Below are 27,158 nucleotides of genomic sequence, written 5' to 3' on the forward strand. Positions count from 1 at the left end.
ACAAATCTTGGCTACGTTTTGTAGCCTGATGGATACAATGGGAGAAAAAAAGTGGCCCTGGACACAAGGCCTTGTAACACAGAGTAACTGGGAAGATATATCCCTAACTTAAAAACTAGTTTTGCATTACAAGTTTTGCTGATGCATTAACTCAGAGATATGCATCTAGAAAAAATTCTCAGAGCTGATCGTTTTCATCTTTAAAGTCAGGAAATAGCTGAATGAAACCAAACAAGAGGATGTCTTTCTGGGTGGGTGCTAGTTCAGGTTGAACGTGGTTCATGGGAGAAACAGGAGCTCAGGGCGAAGTCTTTGAGCCTTCTCTTTGCCTGTTAGGGCCAAAGTCTTGTGTCTTCCTGGACCGCTTATTGAAAGGTGCCTCCAAGTCTGCATGCTGTCAATAGCTTAAACATGTGGAAGAGATGTCTGTTGATGCTCCATTGAATCTTTCAGATATTCATGATCAGCACCAACTCAAGTGAGATCATATGAGTACAGGGAAGCAGCTTATACAGCAGAAACCACGTTAACAGGCACACTGCAACTGAATTTACGTAGCTGGTTTCCAGTTTGGCTACAGCTGTTGCCTGGTTTATTTCTCAATCCCAGCACAATCAGATGCAGAAGTTCACAGAATTGCAGAGAATTGGGACTTGTATTACAGCTTCAGGTATGAGCCATTTTTATGACACACATACTTGGTGCTCTTGAAGATTACAGAGAGGAAAAACTGTGAATCTTGGATGTGCCTCACAGATTAAATGTGAAGTTTTGAACATAGGAAGACAGTGAATCAGGCAGTGGTGTATCTTTGAGAACATCTTTCTCCTAACACTCTCAGGTCCTTTATAGCTAAGTCTCCCTGAAACCTGTGTGCAGAAAAGAATACTTAAGCTTTGTAAGAAATGTCTGAATGGCTTCACCACACTTCTGGGAATGTAATAAAGCTACAGTGAGTGAGGCCATGAGTGTCTGGATTTGCAAAGGATTTCAGGCATTTGCATGCTCAGAGTAGCTGAATTAATGTACACCCCGGCTTCCTGTATACAGAGTGGGAGAGAAATGAGGTGCTTCAGCATCATCAAACACATCCCTTGGAGACAAGCAGCTAAAGAAGTCTTCACCTTTCCTGCTGAAGCTGGAAAGCCAGCTTCACTGGGCATAGATGCGTAAATCTGGGGGGAAACTTGACTTTGGTATCCAGTGATGAGGGCATTGCTTGTGCTTCTGGTCCTTGCTCCCAGGACTGTTTCTGTTTGCTACTAGGAGTTAGACAATGAGACAAATGAGCAGCATGAAGCTTTGTGAGGGGGAGCTGCCCTGCCCAGGGAGACAGACATGGCAAACCTAAAGTGAAACACAGCCTACACCTCTCTATGAAACTGCACCTAGCTTCTTATTTTGGCAGGATGTGAAAGCTTGCAAACCCATGGCTTTTTGAAAAGCATTTAACTTCAGAAACTATAAATTTGTCTGCACGTCTATTAAGCACAGGGAAACAAATGGCTTTTTTTTCAATTGAAGAGGAGAAAAAAATCTTTTGGTAAAAGTTCCGCAGGATTTTTTTAAGTGAAAACAGATGGGCTTTTTAAAGCTAAAAAAGAAAAAGCTTAACTGTATCCTATGCATATATATTCTTTTGGGTGTATACTTTTTTATATTACTTGTGGCTTATGAGAACACTTTTCTTTTTTATTGACGGGTGTAATTTGGCAACCAAATACACTGTTTATCTCTTCCACCGTTTTGTAGGTTGCTAATAATTAAACTGCTGAATGAGAACTTGAAAAGTTTAACTGCTTTGTTTAACCAAGTGCACATAATTCATTTGGTAGGAGTGGTTCTCTGTGTGCTTTTTGTACAAAGCAGGATCATCTCCCCTGAAGTCTCTTGGTAAAGAAAGGATAGAGCTATGTTACAGCATGCTTAAAGCTACTTGAACGTTGTTGAAACAGGAAATACTAATGTTGTGCTGGAAGCGGGATTTATAGCACATGTGAGTGTCCAACACTCGAGGCAGGGAATAGGAAGTATGCAGATTTGCAGCTCATCTCTACTGTTAAGTGGTGTTTCAGTTACGTAGCTGTTCTGGCTCAAGATTTGCTTGATGCTGTTGCTGATTCAAGCTGATTATGATTTACTAGCAATAATCTTACATGTAAGGTGGAAAAAAAAAAAAGTGCCTGGCAGTGACAGGCAGGACTGGTGGGTCATATTTCAGTGGGATGATAAGCAAGTGTGCTCTCCTGTGCTCTGCTGCTTGCAGGAAATCATTAACCTGCTGTGTTTGCTTCACTTGTTCAGGCTGTTTCGGTGGTTTTTTGGATCAGGTATCCTTGAACTGCTGCATGTTGTGGAATGAAAGTGCAGGTGCTGGACAGGGGAGAAGCGATGCTGACCCAGTCCTGGAGAGCAGGATCAGGGAGGAGAGGGGCTGGGTGCCCACACCCCAGGGAGAGGAGGCAAGTGGGGAGGAGTGCCTCCTGTGGGCACCTGGTTTGCCAATCCTTGATGAGATGGGCCGGGACATGAGCTGGGCCCTGCACAGCTCGTTCATGGGTCAGCACTTCCTGCACCTCACTGCTTGCATTCACCTTCAGAAAACAATGATGTCCTCTTCAGCCTGGTGCCAGCTGGGCTTTGAAGAGGGTTGTCTGCAGGGCACATACTGCCTTATCTTCACAGCTGGGGGTAGAAGGGGCCTGCTGAGCACCTGGCACAGGGGCAGGTTTGTGCTGGTGACCAACACCTTGCCCCTGGCACTGCTCCAGTTGTGTTTTGCCAGCTGCTATGGCACATGCCAAGGGTACCTGTGTCCATGGTGTTGATGGGCTGGTGGGGCAAGCAGTGCCTGCAGGGTGTTGTGTGGTGGCCAAGGGCCTTGGTAGGGTGTTGGAGTGGGCCATGTGGCAGGAGAGGGAGGGGATGGGGCCAAGGTCCTCACATGGAGGTCTTTGGAGTGGAGAAAAGGGATGCTTTGGTTTGGAGATCAATTTCCCTGCTACCCATCAAGGGAGATACTGAATCAGGGATGTTCATACGAACTGCGAACTGTGCACAGCTCCTAAACATCTTTTGAAATGTGTAAGCAGATAAACAACCATTAAGAACCTGTGCTGGTGGCCATTTCAAAGTTGAATTACTGTTTTGTTCAAATGAGTATGCAGTAGCAAGAAACACTTACCTGGAGGAATTATGTCAGTTCTTTGTTATCACTTATTGCCCAAGTTAAGAGGTTGGCCGGGTATAAATTCTTCAGGAGTCAGATTCAAGGAGTACCTTACAGCTCTGACTCACAACTGCTGGCAAACCACTGCCAGCTCCTAAGGACCTGCTGCCTCAAGGTATGGTGCCTGCCCTGCCTGCCAGCCAGGCTCCAAAGCTGGCAGAAACTGCTGTCTTCATCCCAGGTGCTTCTCTTGGCTTGGGTGTATCAGGCTAAGCAGTCCGTGGCATGAGCTAAAGTGGGTGATGAAGAATGTGGTCTCTGCCAGTCCTCTGTCCTCCCCTGTGGACTCTGACCTACTTCTTTCAAAGTACAGTAAAAGCTCTCGTGGCATCTAGCAAGGTATTTAAACCAATTCTTACCACGCATGCTATCCATCCTCTACTGTCTGTTCCTCCTGAAAATTAAGTGTATCCTTCTGCATTTGTGTTTGATTTGTAAAGCTGCTTAGTACATTGGTTGTATTTGCAGGATTGGAGCCTCACAGCTTCTAGGAGAACAGCACAGACTAATTCAGGGGCAGTTAGAACGGGAAATGCCCAAATATGAACAGAAATATGCTTCATTAAGGCAACCAAGTTTTCACAGGGCTATAAGGTCAAACTACAGGCCAGTCAATGTTTTACTTGTGCTTTTAAAGGGGTGTCTCAAAGGTGTTTTGGGGAATTGTAGATAAGTACAGGGGACATCTGTGTCTAATAGTCTGGTTGAAGTGACTAGAAACAAGGTAAAAAACTTGAAAACTAAACAAGGACACAGGTTTGCTTTGCCAAAAACATAGTTCTGTATCTAGGGTCATCCTTTTTCATAAGAGAAGCTGCTGTTTTCAACTGGTGTTAATTACATTGCGATGCCAGCTCCAGCCTTGCTGCGGACTTGCAACTGTTGAGATTTCAGCAGCCTGAACTTGCCGAAGTGACTTCAGCTGCTCTGTCAGGCTGCTGTGGTCTTCACCTCTTGCCAACGCTCATACAATGGTACAGAAACCTTATCTGCCAGGAAGCTAATCTCTCCTTGCAGAGCTGATTTGCATTGCTGGATTTGCAGTCACTTCAGGCCTCTGCAGGGGCTGGCTGCAGATCTCACAGCTGTGCCTGCCGGCCTGAGGCAGGGAGGATGACTTTCTGTCCAGGTGCAACTGTGGCAGCCAGAATTTAAATGTGTTTAAATTGTTCTGGAACCACACCCTGAAGCTGTGGTTTTGCATGTGCTTTCAGTCAGCCCTGCTGGTGGAAGAAGCAACCTCTGCTCCTTCCATGGGATTATTTTTGGCTGGATTAGATCCCTGGTCTGGCTCACAGCATGAACCCACAGGCAGGTCTGCCAACACAATGTAGTAGCTGGAGCAGGGATGAGCACGGGTGGGGGATAGCAGGTCGAGTTGATTTCAGTTGTGTTTCTGCTGCACATACAGATCTGGAAAGCATGTGTGTGGTGGGACAGCAAAATGTGCAGGCAGCACACGAGCGTGGACTGGGGCACCTGGGAAGGAGCAGCATGTGTCACCGTGGTGTCCTCCCCAGCTGCCTCTGCTGCGGTGCCACTGCCACCCCAGTGCCCTGCTGCCTGCCAGGGCTGGTACTGTTCTTAGCTCTCCTGCCACCTAGGGAGTTTTGAGTTACAGAAATGTTTTTGGGGGAATTTTGTCTCTAGCACTGTAGTTTCATAAAGCTGTAAGCATCAGTAAAGGCACTAAAGTGTTCCCCAGGCAATGCCACAGTGGTAAGAACATAGTAAGAAACTGCTTAAATACTAGACTACTTGAACAAGAAAGAAAAACAAATGTTTTTTGTACATAAAGTAAGATTAAAGATGCTTTTCCAAACCTTTTCTGCTGGTAAAATTATTCTTGACTTGCAGGGCCTCAAAACTAGGGACGAGATGTGACTTGCAGTATATGCTGCTTATTTCTGGGATTTTTAGTTTTTCAAGCCCAACTGATTTACTCAATCAATAGCTGTCTGGCCTCTGTTCAGTGGTAAACAGTCTTAAATTCCATATGTTCTCAATACAGTATTGCAGAAAAAATAATGCATTGAAATATCAGCATTGATATGTGGTGGTGTAACTGAAAAGGAACATGAAGGAGTCCTGGGGAGAGCAAGGATTATGTTTAGATGAATTTGGGACAGAGCTTTTACCAAGGAAAAATGGTCAGCTGTTTTTACAAAACCAGGCACACAGTAAACGTGATTTCACTACATCTGAGCTCAGGAATTGTTTTGAATACTGCTTTTCAGACCACAGCAGAGCACAGATATCTTCACTGTGATTTAGTGGTGGCTGGGAGATGAACCAGCCTTGGTTTGGCATTTGAAGGTGCATGGCAGCTGACTACTGAAGGTGGGTAGACAGCTTACCTGCAAGGATTGGACACAACTGCCTGCTGCTTTGAATTTACATCACCTCTGAGTATGGTAATGATGTTTAACAAATGGGTTAGAATGCTCCAGAAAACATGCGGATTTTATCACATGTAAAGCAAGCTCCTTGCTTGTGCTCTAATTTCTATCTTCATACAGATCACGAGAAGTAAGACCACATGGTTTTGCTGAAGATTTCACTGATGTGAGTTATTTTAGAACAAAATGAATCAAATTTCTTAGTATTGTGGGTAGTAACGGGCAAAACAAGGGCTGCTGTTTCCTATAACACTGAACCATGGCAATAACACACAGAAGTTTCCCCTTTTTTTTTTTTTCCACAATTAAACAAAATTAAGTAGCTCCATAAATGTTTACAAAGGCTTCTGATAAAAATAGAGGCAAATTTCTGTAACATTCATTTGTATCCTTTTTCCTAAGACTACAGTGGGAGGGTGCTGACTGATAGGCTGCTTCTGTCCAGACTGCAAATGCTATCCTATCTGGACTCCCCAAAAGGATGAAGAAATGAGCAGTCAAGACTTCTGGGCTTTTATAGCAGCAGCAGAATTGGTCTGCACTAGCTTCTTGGGCACATTTGAGATGCAAATTTACATCTGATCAGGTTATTTCAATTTAATTTCCTCAAGTTATAAAATATAGACTTTCTTGGAAGTGGACCAGTTGCATGAAAACTGTTACCAATTAGGTAGAAGTATTCTCCTTGCGCTCGCTCTTGACAGCCTTTAGTGTGCAGGCTAGGAAATACAGAAATACTGCTGATGAACAAGGCTTGTTGTGACACTGGGTCTCTACAGAAATAGTTCCCATATAGAACAGGAATGGCAGAGATTTGCCTGGGCAAGATACTGCTGATGGAGTAGCTATTTTTTCAGGCTGCTCTGCTCCCTGTAGCAGCTGTAAATACCTTGTTATAAGGAGGCTGACCATAGGGCATGAGCTGGTAACCAGGGCAAAGCTGGAAGGAAGAACCATTACAAGTCCCAGCAAAATCTTGATTTTTGAAGTAGAGCCTCAACAAAGGAAACAGACTGCAGCTATTGAAAAGATGATAAAAGTCAGTGCTCAGCCCTTGAGGATCTGAATTTCCTTGTTGGGCAGAGACTTCAAAACTTGCAAACACGTAGCTTAATTTGATGTTAAATTTATGCATGTTGCTTCTACTATGGTTGCCATAAAAATGGTTGAAAGCTAGTCATGCTTCCTTTATTTTAGTAGTCTTGGTATTGCTATTTCAAACAGAATGCTTGTTTTGAGGTGTTTACACAAGGCTTCACACAATGCTTCTGATATGCTCCTGATATTTTATTCCTGTTTGATATTTAGTGTTGTCGCTGTGGTGCTTTCATTAGTGGAAATGGATTCAAGGCAGCAAAGTGGCTGTCCTGTGGTCAGTACTTGCTGCATTAATCCAAACCTTACTTTTCGGAGTGGGCTATGGAGTAGACTCAAGCAAGTAACCTGGAAAACTAAGTTATTCAGGATGAGACTGACAAAGTTTTGTGCTAGGTTAGAGGAAATATGAACTTAGTAGAACTAATAGAGTTATAGTTAGAAACTTGTGAGTATATGATCTGGGTGAAAACTTATCTTATGAGTGCAGCTGTCAGTGACTTGTTCTGGAAATGGAAGTACTCAGTTTATTGATAAGTTACGAGGAACATCTGGCTCACTCCGTATCTGATGATTTTGCCATGATATGCACAATGGTAGATGTGTCATTGTCACTTGGAGCAGCTTGGACTCTTGATGTTTAGGTACTGGATGCACTGAGTGAAAGGGTGGTGTTTTGTCTGCTCTTTTCAAACCTTGCTCAAAGGTCTGTGGTTAGAGACTTAAATGTTTTGTACTTTTGTTCTCTCCTGTGGTTCTAACTCCTGATGATGAAGGAAAAAATAATTCCTATTACTAGGTATGTATGTAAATGAGAAACAAGGGCCAGAGTTGTCCAGAAGCAGTGTGGGCAATTGTCCCGCAAGCAATGTCTACCTGCCTGTGCAGTGTGCTCCCAAAGTGACCTAGCAGGGAACACTGGGAGGAGGTTACCCTGGAGCCAGCAGTGCCAGCTCCAATAACTCTGCAAGCACTTGCCTGCCTGCTGTGGAGTGGAGGCAGCCAAGCAGGCTTCAGGGGATAACCGAGGTCATTGCTGACATGGGACCACCTCTGAACTGCTTACCTGCATGGATACACTGAGTTTGCCTTCTTCCTTCAAGAACGTATCATCTGACCCATGAAGCAGGAGCAAAGAAGATGCATCTCCATCCCGTGTGCCTTTCTGTACCTGTGTGGACCAGCAAAGTTGGCAAGGCCAAGAGGCTCTAGGGTGAGATCCTAACTTGTGAGCCTGATGCTGCACCTCCATCTTTTTTTTTTTTTTTTTTTTTTTTTTTGTGGTTCCTGCTTGTGCTGGGCCACCTCAGCTGCAGAAACAGCTGCTGAGTGCACAGCAGTTTTGGAAGTTGTTTCACAAGCAGCTCAGCTGCTTTCCCAGGGGAGCCAGGAATGTTGAAGGGAGGGCAGGAACCACCATGGCTCTGTTCAGTCTCTGCCTCTGGGTGCCCAGGGGTCCTGCTTATCACCTAAACTTACCGTACCTATATGTTGATGTTCTATATCATATAGCATTTCTTTATGTTCTTGTGAATTTTAAGCCATCTTTTGTATTAAAACTGATCAATCTTATTCTACGGGTCTGTAGGTGCAAACTAAGTTTTCAGATGTATTAGGGATAATGCTTAAGTTTTTTTCTCCCCACTAAGATTAAAATAAGCCATTGTGCCTGTAAATCAAAGAATTTTAATTACAAACTTCAAAGATATTGTGACTGTAATAATTATTTAGGAATGAAAAGCAAGGCAGTCAGAGGGAAATGTGTTCTCCATGTTTAAGGCTGCAAAATTCATGGCATGCATACTTACCTTTTTTACTCATGTGCTTGTGTTTGTATCTTGAAGGAAAAATGTGCTGCAACGTTTCAGGTGTTTTCTGGAGCTCCTTTCAGAGTATGGAGAGAGTGAAGCAGATTATTTGTTTGGACCTTGGTAGAAGAAGGACTCTGCAACAGGCTGGCTGGGGAAGGAGCAGGGGATGGTGAATTGTCGAAGGAAGATTTAAGACCAGATGTCAGGGTTGAGGGTTTCTACACTGCAGTCTTTCTCATGGTGTTTTCAAATTTACTCAGTGCTTAAGTGATGCTCTTGCTTATGGCTTTTCCTAGACAGGTATCTGAGTCCTCCTGAGTCTTATGGTTCAGACCCTGAGACTCATGTAGCTCTTGTCTGAGTTACTCAGTGACACTCAGACACAGTTTTCTCCTCAGGTTCTCTTTGTCTCTCCCTCCAGTGTTCCTGCTTGTCACCCTCCTTTTCTGTTCTTTAAGCTACACCTTACCACATTTCTTCCAGCTGGTTACTGTACTGTGAGTTTGCTGGTAGGAAGCTTTTTGATGTCAGCCTCCCAATGATCTGAATATTGAATCCATTTGGCAACTGTTCTCTCCCAGAGAGAATATTATGCTGGAATTTTTTCAGGAGGTGTGAGGGCCTTTTCCCTTCCCCTCTCTCACTCCCCCTATCCGTGTTGTTCTTGTCTTCCTCCTTTCTCACAGCCAAGAGTAGCCTTCAGGTAGTAGGCGGTACTACAAGTGTATCTATAAATCGCTGTTCTCATCTCAGGCTGTAACACAGATGAACTGCTTGACACTTTCAAGATCGAAAAAGAATCAGACAAAATTCTGATTTAGCCAAAAATCCTGTGCAGCACTTGCAGGGTGTTTTCTTAATTGGTTACTATTTAAATGGCCATCAGTCTTTTGAATTTCTACCAAAGAATAATGACAGGGATTGAAAACCTTAGTGTTATGCTCTTCCTTGTGGACTTCAACCAGTTTGCCTTTTGGTGAAGCATCAGTGGTTCTTGTCAGACACGCTTAGCTTCTTCAAGTCTCTAGGGTCCCCCTTTGCCACAGTAAGCCTTGTACTTTATTGTAGTCCTGTGTGTTGGCCAAGATGTCTCAAAAAACTTAATTAGGGTGATCTTAGGTGCTGTTTACACAACAGAGCGTCTAAACTGGCAGCAGCAGGAGTGCGATAGAGCCGTGGGTCAACATGTGTGAACAGATGAGGGGCGGACAAACCTGAATTTGTGTTTCCTGCTGCCACCGTGGTGAGTTCAGTCTGCACCCTGCCCTTCCTCCTAATGGTCTCCAGCCCCTCTTTCCTGTTCTTCTACTCTGCTTCTGCAGTGGCTTTCTGCCCTGTGCTTGATCCACAAATGTTTATGGGTGAGGCTGTGGCCACAGGCGGTGGTGGTGTGACTACGTATAATGAAAGCTGCCTTTGGGGTTCAGCAGAATGCTGCAGGCGTGTCGTCTTTTGCTGTTAACTTGTTGTGCCTCTGCTTCCAGCTCCTTGTGTAGGGATGAATGCCTTTCAAATGAGCTTTTCACCCTTTTTGGGTAATCTTCAAAGTATTTTACCACCCACAAATCACTCCTTCTTTTATGTAGGTGTGCATATGCATTTGCCTTATTGTTATACCTGCTATTCTTTTCAGAGAAAAATTAAATATAAACTTTATAATGCTAGAAATAAATTTCATGGCATTTGTAGGCAAGATACTTAGCATTTTTCTTCTGACTAAACCCAATTACAGGATTGATACTGAGGCGTGCTGTAGATGCTAACATTTTTCTATATCTTTCATAGTTGAGTAGTGTATTTTACTAGCCTGGCAATATTAAACAGTCCTTTTCATTATTTCGTTTACATTCTGCTTGTGTTAAGTTGAACTGAGGTCACAGTAGGTAAAATGTAAGGAAATGGAATCCATATGGTAAAATTTTGGCTCTTTTATTAAAGATTGGTAATGTATATTGCTAATAAAAAGCAAACAGGTTAAAGTAATTGCAGTGGAATGAATGGAGCAAATGGTAAAAGTGTCAAAATACATGGAATTCAAATCACAAGTTCTTTATTTAAGAAGGCAGTGAACGTATAAAACTGACAGAGGATCCTTTCATGCTTTCCTATTTGTTTCCTCATGAATTAACATCTGGAGAAGGAAAGCCTGTTGGAAATTCCTGCTGGAATGTGCAATACTATTTTGAATGCCTTGAGCCTCCAGTGATGTGCTAATCTGACCAACCAAACTTTTAAAAAGATTGCTTTTGTTAAAGCCCACATGAAAAATGTCATTCCTGCTGTAAGTATGTGGAAACTAAGCAAACCTTCCAACCAGGCTGACTACTTACCAGTGTAGCTTTTTCCAAGCTGCCTCGAAGCTTGGCCACGTTAATGGCTTTTGGACTAGGTAAGTGGAGAAAGGATGGCCTGTAAGGGAAAGAAATAACTTGTAATTGGTGTTCACTGCTTCTTCAGGATCCATCAGTCTGAGTGCTTCCTTAGACTTGTAACTCTTTCAAGAACATAGACTGAGGATTTATTAGTGAAGAGTTTTAAGGTCAACTGGGTAGTTCATAGAAAGGAGCTAGAATTTTAAAGGTATTCTTTGAGCACCTGAATCTTGGGGAAACCCGTTGTGCCTTGCCAGCTAGCAAAGTATGCAAAGATAAACAGTTACAACTTTATTGAAGAGTTATGTGAAGTATTGATGGAAACAGCGAGACTGGTGGTCAAATGTAGGTGGAAGTGGTTGGGCAATAGGATGATAAATTGCATTTCATGTTTGTAATTGTAGATGGCAACACCTGAAGCTAATTGAAATTGTTTGGAGATGGATTTTCATATACTTACCTCAACTCCATTACTCTGTCTCCTTGTTCTTCCAAATATACAGAACAATTAGACAGAAGTTAAGATAAAATGAACCATATTATTTTTCTTCACAAGGTTAAAGGACTCTAATAGAAAAGAGATGGCCATGCTCTGATGTCATTATACAATAAGATAATGTCAGAACTACTTAATGTCTTTTAATATATTGCCTCTACTAAAGTCTCGCTTGATGGTACTGTAGAAAGCCTGAGGTTTAAAAGTATAGTAAAGGCAGAAAAATGAAAGTTAAACATTCTGGCAATGCATGTGGTTACTTGCTGAATGCCAAAGCTATCTTGTGTCTGTGTGGTTAAATGAGACTTTTTCTAAACTTTGGGAATTCAAGTGTTTTGAGACACGTCTGAGGATTCCTATAGCCTTCTGCCAATGTTGGCACTTAACAGACTGAAATTAAGCAGTTTTGACACTTGGCTCCAGGAGCACAGACTGTGGTTGTTGTTGCATCACTGTCCCTTTGGTATGATAGTCCTAAGGACCATGTGTTGTAATAGTCCTTAGTATCTGTAAACGGATGTGGTTAGACTTGTGGTAGCAGATACATAAGACTGAAATAAGACCTTTTTTACGGAAATGAGGGGAGGACGACTTGGGTGTGTGAATGCACGGGAATGAAGCTCTATGAGAAAGCTCAAGGGAAAGGCTGGTTTAGCAAACATTTTTAATTTTACATCAGGATGTCTTTTTACTGGACTTTCATTGTCAACACTCCCATGCTAATGGTGTTTGTTTTCCCCATTTGCGCAGTGTCTGGCAGTGAGATCTGGTCCAGAACAGTGGCCCTGTAGATCCTGTGTGATCGATCCCTGGGAGAGGGGATAATGTCTGTCTGCTGGCCAGAAGATGCGTGTGTATTTCTGTATGAAAATCTGAGCCTGCATGCTTCGGACAACGTAATAACTAGATTAGGAGAGACATAGCCATTTTTAAAGGAGGGGGAGAGTAGTTCAATGTCAGAAAGGTTTGAGAAATGCCATATTGAAGAGTCTCATAATTGAATAAAGTGTATTAATCTACTATCTCAAGTGAATCTGCCCTCCAAGTTCACAGCTGTGTTAGGTTTTTGAGTGCTTGCAGTGTTTTCCTTTGTCCAGAACCCTTTCTTGGAGCAAATGTTCAGAGAATGGACTGAATTCTGTTAACTGGAGCCATAGAAAAAGGCTCAGGCCATCTGGTTTTATTGTTGTGGGACATGTGCTAGCTGCTTGTGACTGTGCTCTTTGACAGAGGAAGTCTATAGAAAGCCGTTTTAATCAGAGCCTTAAATTTTTCATCCAAAGATAAATGTCTTCCAGCATAACAACAGACCTGCAGGTACTAAATACCTTAACAACAGAACACCTGTAATAAGTGTTTGGTTCTGTAAAGCCATTTTTTTTTTTTTTTGTAGTAGCCTATTGAATGATCTCTGTCCACATAGTTAAAGTTGGCACATTTTCTTCTGCATGTTTAGTAAACTGTTGCATTAAATACCTGCTAGTCGATATTGGGAGTGGAGGTTCAGGAGGGAATTCCTCCTTCTGTAGCTTTGAGCAGTGTTTTTATGATATCTGTACATGTAATCCTGTCCACGTATTTTCCAGCTGCCTGGCAGTGCCATAAGCTCCTGCCCCACTGCTGTGAGGGCAGCTCAGGTAGCAGCAAGCCTGACTCAGAGCATTGCCAGCTCAGACCTGCTCTGGTTATGAGGGTTGGCTGGTGCTGCACTAGTGCAGTAGCAGCACCTGAATAATTGCCAACCTAGGAGTGACTGCAGAGCCGAACTGCCCTGGGCAGGCACTCCTGGGCTGCTGGGTACCTTAAAGTACAAATTTTACTAGGAATAAAATATGGCACTGAATTTATTGGCTGCTTTCACACTAGGACAAAAAAGTTATATGCTTTCATATAACCTAAGGTTTTAAGTCACTTTGACTATCTAAAATGCAACTAGCTTTTTCTTGAAACTACAGCATTGAAGTTGAATGTGAAATTTGCAGCTTGTCCTCATGGTACAGGCAGACATAAACGGGATGCTGCCTCGAGCCTGTTGTACTGGGCTCAGCTTTCACCAGGTCTGGCTGTGGCCAGCAAAGTGTCAATCAAGAGTTTCTGTGCAAGAGGGGCTCAGCTTTTGTTTTTGTGTTTTGAGCTGTTACAGCACGGCTCTGTTAAATGCTTTTCATTGTGCTAATACTGGAGATGTGGGAATGGGCTCTAGTGGAGGAGGCAGGAAGGTGTGAGGCAGGGATACGCAGAATTTGCAGAATTTCTCACTAGTGGACTGGAGCACTGCCTTGCTATGCCTACTATGTGGCCAGGATGGCACACAGCTGGGACTGCCAAATGTGGTCTAGCTAATGTTTAATTCAAATACTCTGGTAAAAAACTTTTATTCCAGCATTTTACAGCATTCATTCATGTATCTCTCTTCTTCTCCCTCAATCCTGACTCTACAAATTCTTTTCTGTCACCGTAAGAGGATTTTGTTCTTTTCGTCCTGTCGTGGTTTAACCCCAGCCAGCAACTAAGCACCACACAGCCGCTCGCTCACTCCCCCCCGGTGGGATGGGGGAGAGAATCGGAAGAGTAAAAGTGAGAACTCATGGGTTGAGATAAGGACAGTTTAATGGGTAAAGCAAAAGCCACGCGCGCAAGCACAGCAAAGCAAGGAATTCATTCACTACTTCCCATCAGCAGGCAGGTGTTCAGCCATCCTCAGGAAAGCAGCGCTCCATCACGCGTAATGGTTACTTGGGAAGACAAATGTCATCGCTCCAAATGTGCCTCCCGCTGCCTTCTTCTTCCCCCAACTTATATACTGAGCATGATGTCATATGGTATAGAATAGCCCTTTGGCCAGTCTGGGTCAGCTGTCCTAGCTATTGTCCCTCCCAGCTTCTTATGCACCTGGCAGAGCACGAGAAGCTGAAAAGTCCTTGACCAGTGTAAACTCTGCTCAGCAAGAACCAAAACATCAGTGTGTTATCAACATTATTCTCATCCTAAATCCAAAACACATCGCTCTACCAGCTACTAAGAAGAAAACTAACTCTATCCCAGCTGAAACCAGGACACGTCCTCTGTTGTGTCCTGTGTATTGAGCTTTGCTGTTGTGGTGCCAAAAGAGCCGCCCTCCTCCTTGCTCACGTCTCACTTTCCATGGGAAAAAAGTCTCTGATGGCAGGAAATTGAGGGGGATTGGCCCTGGGAAATAAAAGCCTCTGTTTCTTTCTTTGCCTTCTTCAGTATAAGAAGTCTTTTGGTATGTCTGTGGCAAACGCCTTATTAAAGGGTCTGCCTGCTAGAAGCAGCCACGTGCTGTTCTTGAGCTATTGCAGATAGTCATATGTCTGAGTGCAAATGAATGACCAGAAAGCATTAAATGCTGCTATAGGTTTTGCAGGGTTTTTTTCCAGCTTTAGTTTTTTAAGATAACAAAAACTATCTGTTTGGGGAATTGTTATCCCTGAATAACTCAGAATTATGCCTTGTAAAGTGTTCTGTAAATTTGCATTCAGAAATTAAAACAAACGTTAGTGTTGCTTGCATGGTCTTTGGTTATGTATTATAGAAGTCTCAAGTTTAGCTTCATTTAAAAACACGATCCATGGGCTTATTTGAACACTGTTGCAAATCAGACCTGTAAAACACTTTCTTTAATGTCATCTCAAGTATAAACATACTAATGGGGGAGATCCAGTAATCTCAGTGTTGATGTGGATTATTTCTGTGACCCTGGGACCTCCAAAATCCTTACCATGGTTGTGATAAGAGGGTTAACTCTGAACTTGGGCAACATTTACACAGCCAGCACTTGTTCTTAAAATTCTTGTGTAAACTGAGCATATCTTACGTGAACCTGAAGTTTTGAATCTCTTTCCAGACACTGTTAGTAATGTCATGGCTCCAGTGGCTCTTGCACACCTGGGCTGATTACTAGTTTCAGTAATTATATTGCAGCTTTGGAAGTGGTGGCCCTATTTCTGAAAACTTACTCAAATCCAGAAGGTTGAAATGCTTTTATGTTGTCTACTAATACTGAGTCTGACTCAGTAAATGCTGCTTGTGCCATGTTGACTACAGATGCATGGATCACCTTGGGTTGCGTTGGCAGCCCTGTGGCCAGCAGCTGGAGTGGCTGTCTTGGATCAGGGCACATCAGCAAGTTTTTGCTATCCATAACCAAACCCCAAACATCCACTAGTTCTAGCTACTGCCTTGCCTGTTCTTCTGCTTCTTCCATGATGGTGGTACACAGGACAAATATTTCAGACGAAGATGAGGGTGGATGTAAGTGCGATACATCAGCTGAAGGAAAATGTTCAAGTCTCTCAATTTATGAACACTCTCTGGTAAACAGACTTATTTTTGTGAGAAATATGTGGAATGAGAATATGTAATAGCAAGTTGCTAGTAGAATGTGACTTTATTTCCATTGAATGAATTGTGGGAAGAATTTACTTAGACAATTGTTGCATCATACTGAGTGCCAGAATAAGTCTGTTCTCATGTTTGTTCAAAATTAACTGTGACAATTTACGCTTTGGTACTGCTCACTGTTCCATGCAGTGTTTCCTATACACTTTCCTTTAGTGTTTTTCCATGAAGGAATGTCTATAACGAGGGAACTTGGTGTCTTAGCACACATGCTTTGTATGTATTGACTGTTGGCTAACAGGGTGGCAACATCTAAAATGCACTGAAATGGAGAGCTTTTAGGCTAGCTACACTGGCATTTTTATTTGTTCTTGTCAGTAGTCCACACATACTCTTAACATTCCCTCTTTGAGGGAATGTTTGATATTTTTCCTTGTAATTCCAAATCAAAAGTCACAAAATTGATTAATTGAATCATAAGATGTTATTTTAGATGTCTTTTTTTTTTTCCTCTATAGCTCCTATGTAGTATGCATGTGCCTTGTTCTGTGGCATTCAGGTCTCTTCAGCTGCAACATTTTGAGTCTGCCTGGATCCTGCTTGGCCTTATCAGTGGGCTGGAGGTCTTCATGTGAAGCCCAGCCCTGCTTACTCTGCCCCGTAACATCCTTTATCACAGCACTCTCTTCCCTTGTGAGTTGAGCACTATCAAGAAGTACTGATACAGCAGAAATGAGTTTATTCTTTCATCAGTCTCCCAGTCTTCTGACTAACACTTGCCCTGTTAGGCAGAAAGACTGAGCTTTCTGTCTTCAAATCAAGCTTGTTTGTGTGTCTAACTTGGTGTGGCTGGATTGATGGATGCACTCATATGGTGTTTGTCTGAAGTTGTGGAAAGCTATATGCAGGGCTCTAGTCAAAGACTGAAGTCTTTGAAAAAATATATTAGAGCAGACTGGACTTTAAGGACCCAAGTCTTCAAAGTAGCTTCCTTTGCATCTCAGTCCTGGGGCCACCTCTATGCTGCAGGTTGTCATTGCTGTTTCTAAAATTGTCTGTAACTGCTTATTTGATGTGATATACTGGCTTCAAAGCAACAGTACTGTGCTGGAGGGGGAAAGCATGTAATCAGTCTTGTCAGCAGCCTGTGTTGCAAGAGACTCCTCCCAGCATAAGCACTGTAGGTGCTGGCACTCCCTGTGCTCTGCCTTTTTGGTGCTCCAATATTCAGCCCAGAAACAGCTGCTTTTGCTCTGTCAGGAAAGAAGCCTAATTTCTTACCTGTGAGCTGCTGACATAGTATTTCTTCTAGAAATGATCTGGGTTTTCCACTTTTTAGTGTCTACAAGCTACTTGTTCTTGCCTCTTGCCTTTTTCCCTCATTACTGGAGGGTTTCCTAAGCAGAAGTAGTATTACAATCCCACGATATCTGTCAGTGACTTCATCCACCCTCTGAATCAATCTTTGCAAATAATTTTAATGAGAGATTTGAGGTTGGCCAGGGCTGCGCAGTCTGGGATGTCCTTGTTGAGGATGGGAGGGACCTGTGAATGTGTAGATCCAGGACTACATTGTAAAGCATTAGTGTTATTCAGGTAAATTCCTAGACTGATACTTATCAAATGGGTTGTGTGGTTTTCTTACACCTACTTTCAGACAAGCTGCCTTTTTTGCTGCTTTGTTCATGGCTGTGGTGAGTTGTGTGTGGAGGGCAGGACCAAATGGCTGTTTAATGAGTTAAGAGGAGCAGGACATGAGAGCTGTGTCATGGGGGACAAAGGCTTAGTCCAGTATCAGCTGTCCTGTCCTGGCTGACAGGGCCATAGCCCACTAGGATAGTCCCGCTGGGCCCCTCTGATGGCACTTGTCTTTATCTGTGGGGCTCTCATAGCTGAGGATGAGCTATGACGTTTGAAAAGTGACCCTAGAGCTCAACGTCACAAGTAATAAAGTGGTATATTAAATTTCAGTTTGGTAACTCATTAATAGTTCTTCCTCACTCTGGGAAGCCAGGACCCCTGGGCAGCAGAGGAGCTGTGTCAGGGAGTGGGAGTAGCCTGTCCTGGATGTGCTGATGGTGGCGTCTGCAAGAGCAGCAGAGCAGCAGTTTGCCAGGCTGAGTGTTTTACCACCTGCATCTCCTGTTTGCCTCCAAATTAATGCTTTGATTCATACCAAATGATGACCCGATTACAGTATCTGAGAGCTCATTTTAGAGTGAGTCACGCTTATTGGAGCTACCAGACTTAAAAGGGACTTGGAACAAGACACATGTTTGTTTTACTGGTGTCTGAAACTTCTGGGTAATTAGGAATAGCCATCTTAAAAGCAAAGGAAGATGAGAGATGTCAATGCTTGTGGTGATTAAAACTGAAACTACGAAGATTAAAGCAGCTATGCGATATGTTAAAAAATGTGTGGTAGCATCAGTCCAAAACGTGGATGAGTAGTGTCATTTCTTTTTTGTCCTCAGTAAATGCATGTGGGATCATTTCTGTGTTGGTTTTTTTGTTTTGTTTTGTTTTTTGAGGTACAGCCTTCAAAGTATGCATGTACTTCTAAAGCCCAGCTTCTTGCTTTATTATAGTGCCTTTTACTTGAGTTGCCTGTATCAGCTACTGGAAGGTGTTTACCCACTACATGAGGCAGCTGCATCAGGGAAATGCTGACAACTTGCTTGTGGCATGCACAATCTGTGTGGCAGTTGAACTAAAAAAGCATCTCACAGTGCATTTGAGGTGGAGAGGGGGCTGTGGTTTTTTTACCAAGGACGCATCTTGATGTTGTCAGCTAACTGCCGCACGGCCTGCCGCAGAAAGTGGCTGGCCCAGCCCTGTGTTTCCGTCCCCTCCCTTGTGCCTGCACCAGCGTGCCCACAGGTGCACAGCAGCACCTGATCTTCCTAGAAGTGGGTCCCTTCATAGCTGTCACTTTTTGGCAAGGGCTGCCCCTTGTCCTGATTCCCTGATGCAGCCACAGGATTGCCAGCTCTGACATGAGAGGTGCTGGGAGTATGTGTCTGGGAAACACAAGGGAGGGCAGGACCAGCTCTTTTGGCAGCTGCTAGTACAAACAGGGTGTCATTTTGGTAACTAGTTTATGCTGAAGACTGTTTCCAAAAGCCTCACGTTCTGTGATTGAAACTCAGTCGGAAGTTAGCACTGCTGCATGGTCCTTCAGATTCATTGTAAAAATGTTTGGAAGAATTGTGGATTTGCTCACAGAGGCCCTCTGTACCCTACCAAGAGAGTAAGACCAGTCATGGGGTAGTATTATTAATAATCAGGGTCGTTTGCAGCTGGAGATATACACAGAGTCATCCTAAATAGGCTGGGAAAGTGCTTTTATGGGTGGTGATGTGGTTGCTGCAGTAAGTAGGGGTGTGAATACCACAGCTTCTTCATTTGATTACAGCCCTCATCAGACCCATCAGTGGAAGGCAGCTTGGTCCATTGCAGTCTCACAGGTTGCTGAAGCTGCAGCTCGTTCCCAAGTTGCCCTTGAGATATGTTTGCAGTGTGTTGTTGTGTTCATCTCTACTGCTGAGGCTCTGCTTAACATGAGGCTGCTCCATCCACTGCTTGCTCTGAGCTTCCACATGAGATTCCTCAAACTCCTCTGAGAATGTGTAAGCTGAAACTCTGCTGGCTCCCAGCCTCAGCCCTACGTGTTTGAGTGCTCTATCCTATCCCCAAACCAGGCAATGGACAAAGAGCAATACACACTTGGTTTTGAACAAGTGAAACTTGAGGAATTCACCATGCAGAGAACAGCATCTTCTTGATGATCTAAATATCTTCGTGCACAATGCCATAAAAGGCCTCTTTTGAGGCAGAGGGATGACTATTTTAATTTCTTTTCTGCCGTAATTTGCCTAGGTTCTCAGTAAAGTTCCTCTGAGAATCACTCCTGACTCGTGTGTAACTTGATATGGGTTTCTGTTTGCAGCTATTGTGGATGATGAAAGGCTTTCAGCGGAGGAAATGGATGAACGGAGGCGTCAGAACATTGCTTATGAGTATCTGTGCCACTTAGAAGAAGCAAAAAGGTAAGTAAGTGAAAGCACACCTATTCTTGGCCTTTAAATACAGAAGTTCAGGCCTGTTGTGTTCTTGAACATTGTAACTTTTAATTCAACTTCATGAATTACTTGGATTAACTTCATGTTGGAATTTTATAGCATTCAGTATGAGAAACTAATGCCCAATGTGAAAAGTTTAATTCAAAGAAGGATTTAGAAATAATCAAGACAGTCTCCTCAGAGTTACTGAGGTGGCTATCTTCAATGAAAGTAGGGGTTGGGTAATAAAACCTAAGGCTGTGGTTTTGTGAGAAGGTGAGTCAGGCCTATAACTAACTGGGGAAACTCTCTTGCTCCTGGCTGCGTGGCTGTGCTCCCTTCTTGGGGCTAGTGCTTGTGCAGCGACTTAGATTGCTAAAATGGCAGAAAATCTCCTGGGCTCTTACTGGGTTAATGATCCATACCATCTCAGTGTTTCAATAGTAAGTGCAGACAGGGCAGTAAGATAACCTGGACTCTGCTCTTCCTTTAGATCCTTTAACGCATTGATCAGGAGTACTCAAGTCTTGAAGCAACAGCCTGTGATGAAGCACTGAGCTGCAAGTGCACAGGGGTTTTATCGCCTTCGTGCAAATGTACTGTGCTATGTACACTTCATTCTCAAAACAAATATTCAACAACATTTTCATAATTACTGAGCAAGTAAACAAGGTGCAATATCCTTGTGCTTTTGGAGTAGCTTGAAGTGCTGCTACTATCATATGTAAAAGCATATTTTGCATCCAGTCTGGTCAGAATTTTTCAAAGATGCCTGTTGTACTCAATTTATTGCCCTGGGCACCACTGGTAAGTGCCTTATTTCTGATCTGTATTTATTGATGATGGTGGTTTTAGTCCTAAACTTTAGTTGGATGACTTTCCTAGGAATTTCAGTAAAGAAAAGGAAACTCTGATTAGTAGTGCAAGCTGGGAAACCTCAGTGAGATGACAAACCATAGGATCTTTAGAATGGAGTAACCCAGCATACTTCAGTCAGGAATCAGCCATAAAACTGTGCCCTGGGCTTTGTTTCAATGCCATTCCCCTCACCATCACTGCATGGCACTGATGGTTAGCTAGCTATTTAGCAGTCGTGGGGCAGCCACCTGCCAATGATCTTGTCCTAGGGGCATTGTTAAAAAAATCAGCCATTCTTACTTCCTATTCACTATGCTGTCCTGTTTGCTGTAGCAAACATTGCCTCGTTTGCTCTTTCTTCCTCTTTCCACTGCAGAGTGATTCCCTATTCACATATGTAAGATGGCAAGTGTCTTACTGCTGTCAGAGAGGACTGTCCTGCTCCACACACTCCTGTTGCCTCTGTTGTACAGTTGCAAGAGATTGCCCTTGGTCAGCTGAGTCAGTTTGCTATGCTGGCAGAAAATTCATAGCTCTTTTGCTGACTTAGTTTTCTAGTGGTTTAGTGAGCTGACTAGTCTGATCAAGGGGTCAGGGGAGAAGCAGTGCTGGCAAGAGGAAGAGGATGGGAGTGCAGCTGCATGCTTGAGAGAGGGGAGGGAGCAGGTCTCCACCTCACTTGCTGAGAAGTTAATCAGCTCTACCATCTCAGGAAACCTCAGTGAATCAAGTTTTAATTTTATTCAAGGTTCCTCTTTGGTTTGTTGCAACTCTCCTACCTGCTGGCTTCTGGCAAGACAGGAATAACAATTAGTGTCCAAATCCAGCCTTTTCTCTTCTATTACTATTTTTACTAATTTATCTTCCTGGCTTTTTTCACCCTCCCTCCTTCCCAGGGCTACTTGTTACTTTGAACTCAAGTCCTCTAGTTCGTTTGAAGCATCTCCCTTGATATTTCATAAGAAAATGTGAAGTTATTTTTACAATTAATGACTTAAATTAGCATCTGCTATGAGTAACTCCCTCCTTTTCCTTGTATTTATTTTCATACGGGTTCATGCCATTAGAAGTTTTCTGGAAGAAACACTCCTTTAGCTCTGCCAGCAGGTGATGGGACTTTGCAGTCAGAACAGTCATTTGCAGGGCTCTTAGGTACCTGGAAGCATTTCTGGATCTCAATTTGGAAAATTGGAACTTGCTGGTAATGTTCATGGCCAACGCTTACTACTGCATGAGGTGGGAATGAGTGCTGTGGTGTAAGGAGCCTTGTGCTTCCCCCACCAAGGGGTTGGCTTGTCACTGGTGGAGCTGATGTGGCAGCCCGATGTTGCTGAGTGTCCTTCTCCTGTGCCTCAACACACCAGCCCCAGCACTTCTTAGGGAGGAGAGGGTGGTGATAGTGGGGGTGGTGAAGGCTCTGGAGGTGCTCTCGGGTGGACAGAGCTGCTGTGGAGGGAAAAGAGAGGGTGAGGGAAACTTGTCCCTTCACAGTGAACTGTTGGGATAATTCAGTTGCATCAATGGACTTTGCCCCAAGACAGATTCTTACTAATTTAAAAACAACCCAGCAACAAACACATACAAAAAACTTGGACAAACAAGCAGAAATGCCTGTGTCTCATAGCTGTGTAGCCCCTAGCCCTGCTTCCTCAGGAGGCAAGTAATACCATCCAGGGGGGCCAGGCTGCCAGCAGGGACAGGCTGGGGTGCCAAAGGTGCGCAGCTGTGTTATCACCAGCCCCGACCTAGCAAAACAGCAGCATGAGAATATGCTGTATCTCTTCTCACTGCACAGTTATTGCCCTCTCTGTGTACTTGATTAGGGATGAAACATATTGAGGTGCCATCTCTGCACTTGCATGGTTATAGCATTTTCTTTGTCACAGCAGAGCCTGAACAAAACTGGAGACTCTGGATAGCAGCCTCAGAGTGAGCCACGGGATCATAATTCAAACTGCAGCAAAACAAGACCAGCACAAGCTTGGGAAGCTTGGGTGTAGGGCACAGGCTACCTCGACAGCACATGGCGGGTCCTGCCCTTCAGCCATGGTGGGGGTCAAGTTTCGCCAGCGGTGCCAGCTGAATAATTGGCTTTTGCTGCCACTGAATGGAGGCGTCCCAGCTGGGTGCTTGCCCCTGCTCCCCAGTGCTGGAGAAGCCCCCTTGGGATGCACAGGCCCCCCTCCCCAGCTGTGTGCTTGTGGTGTTGGGGCTGGGTTGGATGAGGCATTACGGTGCCTTTGGCCTCAGATGCTGCACTCAGTTGTGAAACTGCCTGGAGTTGCGACTGCTGCCTGCTGCTCTCAGCAGTGCCCTACTGGGCAAAACCTGGGAGTGGGAACTGCCTCTGGCATATTTGATTTCTGTTTACTGTTGCAAGCTTTTTTCTTTCTATAAAATCTGAATGCATGAAGATGATTTTTTTTTTTTTTTTTTTGTATTCAGGACATAGATAGCTATGACAATAAATAGACTGAAATAGGTAAAGCAAGGTGAGTTTTTCCATGCAGTTGGCAGCTGCTGAAATGATAGCAAATGCTGTTTCAGCTAATCAGCTGTGCACAAACACAATGTGTTTTGGCCCGTTTTGAAGAGTAAGAAATACTGAAATAAGCAATAAATAGCAACAGATTGGGGCAGAGCATTGTTTTATATATAGTACTGTGGCAGGAGTTCAGTTTTTTTCTCACTGTATTTGTAATCAAAATATTATTTTATAGCAGCTCTGCATTTTGAAATGCCAGAGTTAATTAAAAGGGTGAAGAATGTGTACTTTCAGCTGCTTTTCAGACCACTGTTTGCACACTTACTTCCTGTAGCCCAGGTTTAATAAAAACTTTGCAAGTTTAACATGAAAGAAGAATCTTGTTGCTGGTAGCTGATGGTTCTGCAAATACCTTCTGTGCTAGGCACAGTGTCTGTTATATGTATACAACATAGGCAGTTGTTTTTTAAACACAGTGAGCAGGCTTTTAATATCTGCAGAGGTCAGTAATGTTTGAATAGGGTGTTATATTTAATAATGGAGAAAAAATACTTTTTTCTGTTAAATTGCTTGTCCCTTTCTCCCCAAAATCACTCATCTGAGAAATCGAGTTTTTGGCTGCTCTTATGTCATTTGGTTTATTACTTCTGTTTTTAAGTAAAGTTTATTGCATATTAAAAAAAGTACAGAAAAATGGATAGTCTCCAGTATTCTTGAACTCCTGAGAAGAATCAAATCAAGAATAAGCAATTAGGAGTAGGGATTTAGTCACTTCAAGCAATGTAACTGTGGGTGTCTTGAACAGAAGCTCTCCGGAGATTACATAAATACATTTCCAGTATTGCTTAGGAAGTTTTTCTGTTAAATAACAAAGGCTTAAGGTGGGCATGACCAGCTGTGTCACAAGCCCTAATGTCTTACTGGATTAGGTTAATTTTAATGGATAAAATTCACCACAAAATCCTCCTTTCCAAAGATTATCTTTGTAATACCCAGGACATCACATTCTGCCTTGAGTTTGTCTTTTGCTGTTGCTTGTCTCTTTGCAGATGTACAATTAGCTCACTGTAAATGATAATACAGATATGAGGGGTTTTAAACTGTGATTGAATCTTTGGCACATAATGTAAATCAAGTTTACAGTAAATCTGTTGTGGCTGGCTAGGGTTATAACAATCCATAATTAAGCAGGCCCTATTTCTCTTTGCTTCTTGGAAATTACATCTGTTTATGCTAAGCTTCAACTTGAACTATGGGAGGCCTCATTTTACTAACCATGTCTCTCACTGCATGAAATGGAATACATTTTGTTTCACAATCTATATGTTGCAATTTCATAACTGGAACTGTCAGCCCTTGTCTTATTTCTTTTTACTTTTGTTACTCAGATGTTCAACAGGACAGGAACTTGTGTGAAACACTGAATGTTTAGCTTCAATGTTTGGACAATGAAGGCACAGTTGAAGGAAAACTATCCAGGAAACTTCTTTTGAGAAGCCATTTTTTATTTTGAAAATGTAAATCCTCATTCTTTTCCAATTTCTTTACAATAGACAATCAAATAATCCATTTCAGGTTCCAAAACCTGCCTCCTTCATTGTATTGGGTTTTATTAAATTGGTTTGTAATTGCTAGTTGTGGTATTGGTCACTGATGAGATCACAGTTGGAAGGTGCTCTGTAAAAATGTACATGCAGTTTAATATACTTAAAAGGTCAAGCCCTGAAGTGCTTAATTGGCTTCAGCTAAAACTAGCAGTTTTGCAGTACCATAGCACCATAGAAAGCTCAAGTTGCTCCAGTTGTCAGGACTGTAGGACCATGGAGGGTTGCTTTGGAGTCCAGCCCGTTCCTGGCAGGGTATTGAGATCCTACAAAGACTTCGTACAAGTGAATTCTGCAAGGCTGTGTGCTGCTGTTTCTCCATGAAAAAAGTTATGGTAACCATGCAGCCCTAGCAGTCATGAGTGAACTAATGCTACTCAAATGCTCTATTTTAAGTCCATTTCTTTCAGACTACAGGAAATCTTTAAACCATTGTGCTTTGAGGTAAACACATAACATTGTAATACAGCTGTACAACTTGCTGACTATAAGCAGAAAATGTTATGATACTTCTTGGTAACCTGTTTTGTATGGGTTTGTCAAAAAATCATTCTTCTGGGAGCGGAGTTTACTGACAGATTTTTGACTATGAACTTTGGCTCATCTCCCCCCTCTGTCTGCGTTAAGCCTAATGAAGCACCAGTGAACATGGCTGGCAGCAGCTCTGTAAAGGCCAAATGTTTGAAATTAAGATGCTTCAAGAGATAAAATTCTTGGAAGAATCCTACTTAGCCAGGATATACCCATCCCTGAAGTAGCTCAGTCCACACAGAGGTATTGATCAGCAATTATACTTGTTTCATGTTTTGATCCTCAAGGGTATTTACCTAGCAGACAGACTGCCAGCTATTGAGTTGAACAGGTTTTTGTTCCAGATAGTTATACAATTGTGCAGATATGCCAGAGTTTTTTTCATATGCAAGTGTCAGTGATATCAATCAATCCAATAATCACTTGGAGAGCAATATTTGCATATGAAAAGTCTTAACAGCAAGATCTGAAGGAGAGAGAAACCTTTGTGCTACTATGAGAGAACTCCAGTTTCTGTACAGGATGCATTGACCTGCTCACTGGGATGTTGAGGTAATTCGTGCACATGTTATGGGTCATTGCTCAGTGTGTATAGTTGTCAGATAATGCTGCTGAGTAATGATGGATGTGACCTTTGTTTTTTGGAGACTAAACCATATGGCACTTACCCCGTAGCATGCACTGAAGCTAACAGTACAGTCAGTACTTCAGAGTGGTTCTCTTTCTCAAAGTTTTCCACCATTGTTTTAGGCACCACCCTCTTGTAAAAGGACTTGTGATTTTTTTGTGATAGAAGAGCAACAAATTTGAAGCTCGTTCATGCTCTGATGCCCTCATATTGGTGTAATTTGTAAGTGCAGCTTCACCAAGAGAGCACAGGGCATTTTCATTTCTGCTTCACTTTCCCCTTTGCAGCTTGGATTATCTGTGGTGCAACCTGAAAGCCTGTTAGACTTTATACTCCACCTATAAGACTACCTGCTTGTCAGATCAAATTGATGGCTTCATTTTGCACCCTGAGTACCTCCTAGTTAATATTAAGCGTGACCTGAGGTGGCCTCACTTAAGGTATCAGTAGTATCAATAGTCATTATAGTACCATATGGAGCACACCAAGGAGTAGGGAAGTAGGCTGGAAGGGATTCTTGTACATCACTGACCAAAACTTCCACATCTGGAAGGATGGTAAAGTGAAGCTTGAGGCTGAGTTGTGCAGGGAGGAACACAGCTGTGGGTATTAGAGGTAGCAGACGGAGTTGAGGTTTACACCTTGCCAAAAGTATTCATATGAAGAACTTGCTGTTGGGAAGGACCTGTGGCAGTAACTGTGGGATGGAAAGGCTTTTAGGTTTTATCCTTTGCTTAGAGTTGAAGCACTAAACCATTGCTCTTAACCTTTGGGTAGGTCCTTCTGCACTGTTTGGAGTCTGCTCAGTAAGTCAGAGTACTTCCTATTCATCTGAGAGCAGCCAAGGCCTTTGCTTCCCTGTGTGTTAATAATTGAATAAATCACAGCATGTGTGCCAGGGCATGTGTGCTGTATGCCTGTGCCACCCACGCTGGACTGTGGGTGTGACAGTTGCATGCTGCACTGCTGGTGTAGCTGACCAGCATGTGGTGCATTCTGCCAGGCACACATCTCATAGTGCTGTAACCCTAGTGTAGCATTCAAAAAGCTTTGTTATGTGGTTTTGTCTGTTTACTTTGGACCAGAAGAGGAAATTACCTGGGCTGATGGAATCTGTTTTTTAACAGCTCCCTTGCAGGAGTGTACTTTTCACATCCTGAGATCTTCCTTTCCCAACTGCTATGTCCTGGAGAGCAGTTGATCTTAGGAAGAAGTGTTTATTCAGGC

The 27,158-nt window shown here is 43.1% G+C and overlaps 1 protein-coding gene across 3 annotated transcripts in view; it reads left to right on the top strand.

Moving 5' to 3' along the window:
- IQGAP2 (IQ motif containing GTPase activating protein 2) overlaps positions 1–27,158 on the top strand; it is a 130,667-nt gene that overhangs the window by 2,725 nt on the left and 100,784 nt on the right. For all 3 annotated transcript variants that reach the window (XM_087741874.1, XM_087741871.1, XM_087741872.1), the window contains exon 2: positions 19,714–19,813. In XM_087741874.1, the coding sequence (XP_087598000.1) occupies positions 19,714–19,813 (100 nt within the window). The remainder of the gene's footprint in view (positions 1–19,713; positions 19,814–27,158) is intronic.

Source organism: Nipponia nippon, unplaced genomic scaffold, assembly GCF_047370975.1.
Source record: "Nipponia nippon isolate SJK-2023a ecotype South Korea unplaced genomic scaffold, ASM4737097v1 scaffold_8, whole genome shotgun sequence".
Classification (NCBI taxonomy): Eukaryota; Metazoa; Chordata; class Aves; order Pelecaniformes; family Threskiornithidae; genus Nipponia; species Nipponia nippon.